Source organism: Salmo salar, chromosome 01 (genome assembly GCF_965601325.2).
Source record: "Salmo salar chromosome 01, fSalSal1, whole genome shotgun sequence".
In the NCBI taxonomy this organism is placed as follows: Eukaryota; Metazoa; Chordata; class Actinopteri; order Salmoniformes; family Salmonidae; genus Salmo; species Salmo salar.
Window position 1 is genome coordinate 161,622,125 of NC_138291.1, and position 11,516 is coordinate 161,633,640.

Genomic DNA, 11,516 nt, shown 5'->3' on the forward strand with positions numbered 1-11,516 from the left:
GCAAAGGAGCACTTTATAAGAAGCTCTGGTAAAAAATGATGTTACACCAGCTACTTTAAGACCTGAGGTTGGGTAATATTATGTGGGTTTCCCATAGAATTGGCAAGTAAGTCTAAGAAAGGATATACCTGCATTGCTTTGAATTAGGATGTCTATTTAATTGCACAGACTGTTGCAAATACTGTAGATTGAGATCGATCTATGTTGGAATTCAGAGGTATTGATAATTTGATACTCTTCCTGCATACTTGCATGCTTGCACAGGCACACACGTGTGTATGTAGAGGGCAGTCCCAGGCTCCCAGACCTTGTTTGATCCCCCATTAGTTTCCACGGTAATGTGGAGTGACATTTAAGTGTGTCACAGCGGACCCCCAAGCAGCACTTCCCCTTGATAACCATGGTAACAGGGTTATTTGCTTTAATCAAAGAGAATTTATTTAGAAACCCTAGCAGACCTGAGCCTTATCGCCTACTCTGGAGAACACCTTCAAGGACTGGAGGACAACAGGAATGAACATATGCAAGCATGCACACACACAAAGATGTTCCATTTCTGTGTTTTGTGCTCAGAGACACCACACAACTTTTGCGTCAATCTATAGAGACAGGGAACTATCACAACACAATAGAAACTTGAAACTGCAACGAGAAGACAAACAGAAAACTGAACAATAGAAATAAACAGGAATGTATTATTCATGTTCAAACAAATAAAAACACAGTCCTCAAAGTGAGCAGCATCACTGGGTCTAGTGCTGTTCTTGAGTGGACCACAAAGTGATCGAGTCTTCATTTTGACCTCATACTCTAAATGCGGCCTTGGATTGGGTCCCGAGTGATCTAGTCTCAGAGGGAATTTCAGGAGTGCATGGGGATTGAACCAGCAACCCTGTGATTTAAAGGTCCTAACCTCTTAGCAGTATGGAGTCTTCCATCTAATAGTCTTAGATAACAGTAGGCTATACAGAACGTTGTTGACTCCCATGGCGTGCATTTGTTATAACATAGAAGTGTGCTTGGGGACTTGGAGTTGTGTGTTATAGGACATTAAAAGAGCTCCATACCACTGCTGTGTTTAGAACATGACAGCAGCTACAGTGAGGGAAAAAAGTATTTGATCCCCTGCTGATTTTGTACGTTTGCCCACTGACAAAGAAATTATCAGTCTATAATTTTAATGGTAGGTTTATTTGAGCAGTGAGACAGAATAACAACAAAAAAATCCAGAAAAACTCATGTCAAAATTTTTTGAAATTGATTTGCATTTTAATGAGGGAAATAAGTATTTGACCCCTCTGCAAAACATGACTTAGTACTTGGTGGCAAAACCCTTGTTGGCAATCACAGAGGTCAGACGTTTCTGGTAGTTGGCCACCAGGTTTGCACACATCTCAGGAGGGATTTTGTCCCGCTCCTCTTTGCAGATCTTCTCCAAGTCATTAAGGTTTCGAGGCTGACGTTTGGCAACTCGAACCTTCAGCTCCCTCCACAGATTTTCTGAGGGAAGGAGGTTCTCACCCAAGATTTGACGGTACATGGCCCCGCCCATCGTCCCTTTGATGCGGTGAAGTTGTCCTGTCCCCTTAGCAGGAAAAACACCTCCAAAGCATAATGTTTCCACCTCCATGTTTGACGATGGGGATGGTGTTCTTGGGGTCATTGGCAGCATTCCTCCTCCTCCAAACGAGTTGATGCCCAAAAACTCCATTTTGGTCTCATCTGACTACAACACTTTCACCCAGTTGTCCTCTGAATCATTCAGATGTTCATTGACAAACTTCAGACGAGCATGTATATGTGCTTTCTTGAGCAGGGGGACCTTGCGGGCGCTGCAGGATTTCAGTTCTTCACGGCGTAGTGTGTTACCAATTGTTTTCTTGGTGACTATGGTCCCAGCTGCCTTGAGATCAATGACAAGATCCTCCCGTGTAGTTCTGGGCTGATTCCTCACCGTTCTCATGATCATTGCAACTCCACGAGGTGAGATCTTGGATGGAGCCCCAGGCCGAGGGAGATTGACAGTTCTTTTGTGTTTCTTCCATTTGCGAATAAATCGCACCAAATGTTGTCACCTTCTCACCAAGCTGCTTGGCGATGGTCTTGTAGCCCATTCCAGCCTTGTGTAGGTCTACAATCTTGTCCCTGACATCCTTGGAGAGCTCTTTGGTCTTGGCCATGGTGGAGAGTTTTGAATCTGATTGATTGATTGCTTCTATGGACAGGTGTCTTTTATACAGGTAACAAGCTGAGATTAGGAGCAGTCCCTTTAAGAGTGTGCTCCTAATCTCAGCTCGTTACCTGTATAAAAGACACCTGGGAGCCAGAAATCTTTCTGATTGAGAGGGGGTCAAATACTTATTTCCCTCATTAAAATGCAAATCAATTTATAACATTTTTGACATGCGTTTTTCTGGATTTTTTTGTTGTTATTCTGTCTCTCACTGTTCAAATAAACCTACCATTAAAATTATAGACTGATCATTTCTTTGTCAGTGGGAAAACGTACAAAATCAGCAGGGGATCAAATACTTTTTTCCCTCACTGTATGTATTACGTAACCTGGTTAATAAATAATGAAAACCCCATCCTGTAAGATACACACTTTTTAACTGGCAAGGCGATCATGGGATTGTGTCCAAACAGACATACACGGGCATGCCCACATGCACACATACAGTGTATACATTTACACATACATGTAACATTGAGTAGATCTTTGGCTTGTCCTATTAATCTGGCATCCACAAGTAAATGCCAAAAAAAGGAAACATTTGAGTAAATGAGGGATATAAAGTATGGGTGTGGAATTAACATCCCATCATGCTTCGGTCCATGTATAAAAATGTGTACCCAGTTTCCAATTATTTTGGCTACCATTGCTAGACGAGATCTCAGTGACTTTGAAACAGGGGTGATTGTTGGGGCACGTTTGGCAGAAGATTCAGTGGTGTAGACTGCTTAACTTGCTGATGTTTCACTATATGCCATGGCCGTCTCAGTCAATGGATCTCAATCCAATTGAACACTTATGGGAGATTCTAGAGTGGCGCTTGTGACAGTGTATTCCACCACCATCAGGACGCAGACACCAAATTGCTCGTGGAAGAATGGTGTCGCATCCTTCCAATAGAGTTCCAGACAATTGTAGAATCTACAGAATGGCAAGGCTCTTTGAAGCTGCTCTGGCGGCTCGTGGTGGCCTAACGCCCTATTCAAATGCTGGTGTTTCATTTACAGTGCATTCGGAAAGTATTCAGACCCCTTGACTTTTTGGATTATTCTAAAATGGATTATATTGTTTTTTCCCTCATCAATCTACACGCAAGACCCCCTAATGACAAAGCAAAAACAGGTTTTTAGTAATTTTTGCAAATGTATGAAAACACAAAACTGAAATATCACATTTACATAAGTATTCAGACCTTTACTCAGTACTTTGTTGAAGCCCCTTTGGCAGGGATTACAGCCTCGCGTCTTCTTGGTTATGACGCTACAAGCTTGGCACACCTGTATTTGGGGAGTTTCTCCCATTCTTTTCTGCAGATCCTCTCAAGCTCTGTCAGGTTGGATGGGGAGCGTGGCTGCACAGCTATTTTCAAGTCTCTCCAGAGATGTTTGATCGGGTTCAAGTCTGGGCTCTGGCTGGGCCATTCAGAGATGTGTCCCAAAGCCACTCCTGCATTGTCCTAGCTGTGTGCATAGGGTGGTTGTCCTGTTGGAAGGTGAACCTTTGACCCAGTGTGAGGTCCTGAGTGCTCTGGAGCAGGTTTTCATCAAGGATCTCTCAGTACTTTGCTCCATTTGTCTTTCCCTCGATCCTGACTGGTCACCCAATCCCTGCCGCTGAAAAACATCCCCACAGCATGATGCTGCCACCACCATGCTTCACTTTAGAGATGGAGCTAGGTTTTCTCCAGACGTGAAGCTTGGCATTAAGGCCAAAGAGTTCAATCTTGGTTTCATCAGACAAGATAATCCTGTTTCCCATGATCTGAGAGTCCTTTAGGTATCTTTTGGCAAACTCCAAGTGGGTTGTCATGTGCCTTTTACTGAGGAGTGGCTTCCATCTGGCCACCCTACCATAAAGACCTGATTGGTGGAGGGCTGCAGAGATGGTTGTCCTTCTGGAAGGTTCTCCCGTCTCCACAGAGGGACTCTGGACCTCTGTCAGAGTGACCATCGGGTTCTTGGTCACCTCCCTGACCAAGGACCTTCTCCCCCGATTGCTCAGTTTGGCTGGGCGGCCAGCTTTAGGAAGAGTCTTAGTAATTCCAAACTTCTTCCATTTAAGAATTATGGAGGCCACTGTGTTCTTGCGGACCTTCAATATTGCAGAAATGTTTTGGTACCCTTCCCCAGATCTGTGCCTCGACACAATCCTGTTTCGGAGCTCTACGGACAATTCCTTCAACCTTTTGGCTTGTTCAATTGTTCAACCTTATATAGACAGGTGTGTGACTTTGCAAATTATGTCCAATCAATTTAATTTACCGCAGGTGGACTCTAATCAAGTTGTACAAACATCTCAAGGATGATCAATAGAAACAGGATGCACCTGAGCTCAATTTCAAGCCTCATAGCAAAGGGTCTGAATTATTATGTAAATAAGGTATTTCTGTTTTGAATTTTTTTATCAATTTGCAAAAATGTCAAAAAAACTGTTTTCACTTTTTCATTATGGGATATTGTGTGTAGATTGATGAGGAAAACATTTAATATAATCAATTTTAGAATAAGGCTGTAACGTAACAAAATGTGGCAAAAGTCAAGGGGTCTGAATACTTTCCGAATGCATTGTATTTTGGCAGTTACCTGTAGGTCACTCTTTTTGATTTTCCCATGAATAATAATTTGGTGGATGCTTATAATTGTCCATTTTCACACATGCACAAGGGTGAAATAATATGTGTGAATTGGAAATGTGTTTTTTGCATATCCCAACTGTCCCTGAGACACCATCAGAAAGTGGAGTCACGGCAACAGTCTGCCATTATCAACAGCAAACCTGGTGCAATTAGGGTTAAGTGCCTTGGTCATGGGCACGTCGACAGATTTTTCACCTAGTTGGCTCAGGGATTCGAACTAACAACCTTTTGGTTACTGGCCCAACGTTTTAACTGCTAGGCGACCTGCCGTCAGTCAACACAATGTTTTTTCTAAATATGGTATACTGTACACTGAGTGTACAAAACATTAGGAACACCTTCCTAATATTGAGTTGCACCCCCTTTTACCCTCAGAACAGCCTCAATTCGTTAGGGCATGGACTCTACAAGGTGTCGAAAGCATTCTACAGGGATGCTGGCCCATGTTGATTCCAATGCTTCCCACAGTTATTTCAAGTTGGCTGGATGTCCTTTGATTGGTGGACCATTCTTGATGTACACGGGAAACTGCGTTGCAGTTCTTAGCACACTTAAAGCGGTGCGCCTGGAACCTACTATCATACCCTGTTCAAAGGCACTTAAAACTTTTGTCTTGTCCATTCATCCTCTGAATGGCACACATACACAATCCATGTCTCAAGGCTTAAACATCCTTCTTTAACCTGTCTCCTCCCCTTCATCTACACTGATTGAAGTGGATTTAACAATAAGGGATCATAGCTTTCACCAGGATTCACCTGGTCAGTCTATGTCATGGAAAGAGCAGGTGTTCCTAATGTTTTGTACACTCAGTGTACACTTTAGATTTAGAATGTATTCAATGTTTTTACATTACACCAGCCTAAATAAATACATATATAAATAAATAAATAAATATATTATTATGTATTTGTTGGTTCACACAGAATTGTGTATTAATAGGCATGTACTCTGTAAACCTTGCATGCAAGCGCATGGAGAGAGATAGAGAGAGAGGTCTTGTGAGTTCCTCATGCTGTCATCTTTGTCCCATATATATAAAAAAAACATTAGTGATTTCCTCTGTTCCAGTAAAACCATTAGGCCACTACACTTCACACACACCAGTGTTTCCCCTATATTCATTTAGCAGCGGCAAAATGAATGTAGATGTATGCCCCAGGAAGACCCCATCTGCCACACCCACCCCCTTCCTGCAGACTATATCTAACCCAATGAATTACATTACTGAGGCCTTGGTCACATCAACAACCCATTCCATACACATTTCATATTTAACTTTTCATGTGTTTATATTGATTTCATACTTATATAAAAACATAAATGTTAATTTCTGATACTCAAAACAACACACCCTTAGAGCTGGTTGGTTCCTTTAAAAAGACATCCTCCGTAGTGTATGAGTTTATGACAGAGGCCGGACAGCTGGACGAACTGCCTTCACACAGTACAAGTTCTAGAACACAGAGAACTCTGGGAACACATTCTACTGCACATGCTCCTGCCCACTTTGTATCATTGCAGTGGACAGTACCAGGTGATCATGGACACACTCTCCCCACACTGTGTCCTTGTAGTTCATAGTGGCCAGTCACAAGGCTACAGGTAATGGCTGTGGATAGCAGTTACCCAGCCAGCCAATGGAATCAACAGAGTGTAACCTTCCTTTCCTTCTACATTTACATTTTAGTCATTTAGCAGACGCTCTTAACCAGAGCCACTTACAGAGGAACAACAAGAGCAGTGTGATACTGTCATTTGAGCAACATGTCCTCATGACTGATGGCCCCGTTTTGTGCCAATCGCTAAACAAGCTGTAAAGGTGTTTGCTTTTTCTCAGACAGATTGCATCACCTTCCTCCTCTTCCACTGCCCCTCAATGTGTACATCAGAGCACGTTCATCTATTACAGAATTCCAAAGTTCAGCATTTTTCTTATCAAATCGAACAAAATGTTCAACAAAGGACAGACTCAAAAGTTTGTCTGTGGTTCCCTGTACAGGTAAACTAAAATCTGTCTTTGCATTACATCCAGTAAGTCCCCTTGGTGTCTCTACACAGTACCTACTCTAGAAGAACGTCCCCTTGGTGTCTCTACACAGTATCTACTCTAGAATTAATGTCTCCTTGTTGTCTCTACACAGTGGCTGTGTCAGAATACCGATACTTATGTCCTAAATAGTAGGTCATTTGACTACGCTATAAAAGAAAGTTTAATAGAATGCAACATTTCAAAAATTTAGTATACTTCAATTAAAATGCCATGATGTAATGTTCAAATGTAGGCTAAAGGTGGTTTACGGTCAGTCTATTGACTGTCTGTAGAAAATTGTCATAGCGACAGCATGAGCATTCTATTGTCGTCCAACATCAAACTTGTTGTTTGTCGTTATGAAAAAGTATATACAAAAAAAGAAAATCAGCAGCCCGGTGCACCATATAGCATACCTTCTCTATTTTATCACCAATAAACCCAGCAGTTTAAAAAGGAATTCACTAAATGTCAAGCTAGCAAGCAAGGTAACTAAAAGCAATTTTATAAACAATGTTTTGATTCCTTACTAGCTGGTTAGCCAGTTCAAATAATGACCAGAATATAGCTGACAATGTCTTAAAGGTGTAATATGCAGAAATTGCTTCTCCATTTCCTAGTTGCTAAGATTCAAATAGTTTGCCTAATTTCAGTTTCAGTGGCAAAACAAGCAATGTAGAGAATCATGTACCATCTGTATCCACTCTAGAAGAATGTCCACTTCGTGTCCTTACACAGCATCCCCTCTACAAGAACATCTACTTGATGTCCTTACACAGTATCCACTCTACATGAACATCCACTTGATGTCCTTACATAGTGTCCACACTAGAGGAACGTCCCCTTGGTGTCCCTACAGAGGATCTTCTTGAAGGCCTTCCTGAAGTCCTGGTTGAAGATGGTGTATATGACGGGATTCAGACAGGAGTTGCAGTAGCCGATCCAGAAGAAGAACGTGAAGAGGGGAGCAGGGACCAAGCAGGTCTCAGGACAGATGGCCTTCAGCGAGTAGGAGAAGAAGAAAGGGAACCAACAGATGACAAACACTCCGATCACCACGGCCAGGACAAACGTGAAGCGCTTTTCTCGGTTTACCATGGCCTTGCGCCGAGACATGGGAGTGGCCTGTGGCTTCACCGGCCTATCAGAGGCCAGCACTGTACCGGTGGGTGTGGCTACAGTATTTTTGAACTCGTGAGAGGTCAGATAAGAAAGAGGTGCTCCTCCAGACTTTGATCCTCCATTATTCTTCATTGTCCCTTTCCCTCCCCCTCTCCCTCCATTTACTCCCCCTCTTCCTCCCTTTCCTCTTCCCCTCGTCTCTGCCTCGGAGCCAGAGCTGAAGCTGTCATCATTGGTGGTGTCTCTGTGTTTCTCCTCCTGTCTCTCACACCGTTTGTGGGTCTCCTCATGTTGGCTATCTGGAGAGTGGAGTGTGAGGGAGAGAGCTACTGTGGGTGAGGTAGGCTGGGGTGAGGTGGGGACAGGATTTGGTAAAGACGTCTGGGGTTGACTCTTGGCCTGGGTCTCACTCTGGGGAGGAGGAGACGAGGGGGAGGAGACAGGGAGACTCTGAGGTACGGCGTCCGTAGATTGTCTGTCTGCTTTCCCTCCCTCCCCTTTGTGGTTCTGTGGTTGGCTGAGAGGCTTGGGTTGGGGGATGATGACAGGTCCCGGTGCGGGAGGTGTGGGGTTGCTAGGAGGGTTGCTAGACGTGTTACCAGGGATTTTGTTAGGGTTGGGTTTCTCCCCTGGCAGACATCTTGTGTGTTGCTTGGCAATCTGGTAGATCCTGATGTAGACCCCGATCATGATGAGACACGGGGCGAAGAACGATCCAATGGTGGAGTAGAGAATATACCAGCGCTCTTTGTTCAGCTCACACACCTTCACCCCTCCCTTGCTCTTATCCAGGGAGAGGAGAGGAGGGAAGGAGATGACGGCCGAGAGAAGCCAGATGACCACAATGGCCGCCTTGATGCGTGCTGGCGTCCGTTGGATGCCATAGGACACGGGCCGGGAGATGGACAGGTAGCGGTCCAATGAGATGGCACACAGGTGGGCAATGGAGGACGTGCAGAAGAAGACGTCCAATGCCAGGTAGATCTCACACCACAGTGAGCAGAACGCCCAGTAACCCTGCAGCTCATTGGCCAGCGAGAAGGGGATGACGAGGGTAGCGACTAGGATGTCGGCTGCGGCCAGGGAGACAAGGAAAAGGTTCTGTGGGCCATGGAGTGAGCGTGAGGTCAGCACTGCGATGATGACCAAGATGTTGCCGACGATGGTGAGGATCATCATGAGGGTGATTGCTATTGCGAACAACGCAGTGGCCTCTGGGGAATAGGGTGCTGTCTGGTTGTAGGGCGCTGACAGGCATGTAACTTTTGGGGCCGCAGCCATGGCGACGCCAGCAGGAGCACATAGATTGGAGAAAATTCAGAAACTCACGGGGACCATGAAGTATGTTTGGAGTGAGTGAAGGTGAAAAAATGTATATATAGGTTTCTGTTATCTGCTACCTTAATCCCTTGAGGAAGACTCGTTGTCCAGTGAGAGTGCAGCAAAGAGGGGGGCTCTAACGCAGAAACAGAGACATGGCTGATGGGCTCAAGAGGCATCCCCTTAGAACTTTACGCACGAGATGATTGAATTAAAATGAGAAAAGAGAAAAAGCTTGTGCTGCTTTGTCAAATACACTGACAAGTTGTCCAGTGTAAAACAGATAATTTTACTCCTCCAGTCACGCACTCTTTTTTCATGTCTCTTTTCAACATTCAGGCTAGTAAAAATCCACGAAATGGTTATTGGATATTCAATGAAAGAAAAATAAATAATCATCTCATCCAATCATTCAATTAAATTACTAAATCTTTTTTAACTCACACACACACCGCTGATGCTTGGATAGTTATTCTTCTGGGGGAAATTATTAATTGCTTCAACAAATGCTGAAAAAATGTGTTATTCAAACATAATCCTTCGAACAGTAGTAGTCATTCAGGCAATCCATAGACCGTGCTCGATGTAAATTAAATTCACTGAAGTAAAACGTCCATAACTATACCATGAAATCGGAACACCCCGAATCCCACCAGCGTAATGATGTCAGCCATGGCCCAGAGACGCACGGGATTAAATGCCTTTTAAAAAGTTTATATTCGTAGAGTAACCATATAACGCATTAGCGACGACTTCAGTTTAAAGACGTAAAAAGTAATCCAACAATCTGCGTTCCTCAGCTTCCATCTGTCCAAAACGAGACCCGCACTGAGCTGTCATCATCAACAGATAAGGGATGGGTACGAGAAGACTTAAGCCACAAACCTATTCCTTCATTTTTCTTTCGTGGTGTTTGATAGGATAGATGCTTTATACTTCATTTGAGTGCTGTCAAAGTCGTTAAACCAAAAAGGGTAATGTCAACACTTCACTGATTACATGGTGATAATGTCATAATTATTATCACCATGATACTGATTAATTCCTCTATTGTTTTTTCCAGTTTTTGATTGTGCGCAACTCGACTAGGTCCACTTTCTATCCAACCCTTCAATAATGGTTAAATAACGGCCATGTGTTGCACATCCCGTCTGTTGTTTAGATCTTGTTCTGTTTTGTAGCGATAGTAGCAGGTTACTTTTCCTTTGACAAAGACCCACTAGCTCGGCCTCCTGTCCGTCCGACCGAGCCCGGTTAACGGCCCGGGTCGGGTAAATAACAGCGCCTCGCTCTCAGCCCCGGTAGTGACATCACGCAGCGTAAGGCAGCGGACCCTCTGACCGTCACAGAGACATACTAACCCAGTACACTCCACACACTACACACACACACGCCTACGATGCTAATTCAACTCATTCAAACTCTATTCAAAGTGCATTTCCATAAACTCCAACAGACACAACACACTACTACAAGCCAGCATCCAAACACATCGTCAAAACCAGTGCAAGAGACCGCCTGTTGAGGTGAATAGACGTGATAGCTGGCTGGTGTAACGGGCAGACAGAACCATTCGTTGTTTACTGGACCAGGACATGAGCAATTGACAACAAAGAGAAGGCACACACAAGGTCTTGCGTAAGGATAGTTTATATAACAAAGAGCAATGATATAGTGTAGTGCCGGGGACCTCTGTAAGCATGAAGCACGAAGACAATGACCATGGCAAATTTCCCCTAAGGGACAAAATAATGAATATACTTCAAAGTAAAATCATTTTTAAATACACATAAATTATGGGCCTAAAATATAAATCCCGAAAACATCTCTCCCTAAATAAACTCAAACGTAACCTTCTATAACGTACCCTCAGGCACCTGTTTTTATGCTGGTGCTCCTCTGCCTCTTAGTGGCGCAGCAGGCTCCTGCAGCCTCGGAGACCGCGTGGAAGACGGGATTCCAGCGGGATCTCATATACTATACGTAACATAGTAAAAGTAAAACCAGGACAACCAACTTAGTATGATATGTTAAGTTTCGTATAGTTACATAAGACAGATGGTTATTTAAGGCAAAACGAACGTTGGGTGGTTGGTCGGTTGGGGTGGGCGGTATAACGCGAACGTCTAGCAACCTAAAGGTTGCGAGTTCCAATTTCGTCACGGACAACTTTG

The 11,516-nt window shown here is 43.8% G+C and overlaps 1 protein-coding gene across 1 annotated transcript; it reads right to left on the reverse strand.

Annotated features, from left to right (window-relative positions):
• Positions 1-6,229: 6,229 nt before the first annotated feature.
• LOC106568289 (alpha-2B adrenergic receptor-like) lies at positions 6,230-10,504 on the reverse strand. Its single transcript, XM_014138486.3, has one exon. The coding sequence runs from the start codon at positions 9,301-9,303 to the stop codon at positions 7,729-7,731; it is 1,575 nt and encodes a 524-aa protein (XP_013993961.1). The 5' UTR covers positions 9,304-10,504; the 3' UTR covers positions 6,230-7,728.
• Positions 10,505-11,516: the final 1,012 nt, after the last annotated feature.

Excerpts from the sequence above, each read along its gene's own strand:
- LOC106568289 (XM_014138486.3), bottom strand. The coding sequence starts at position 9,303 with ATGGCTGCGGCCCCAAAAGTTACATGCCTGTCAGCGCCCTACAACCAG.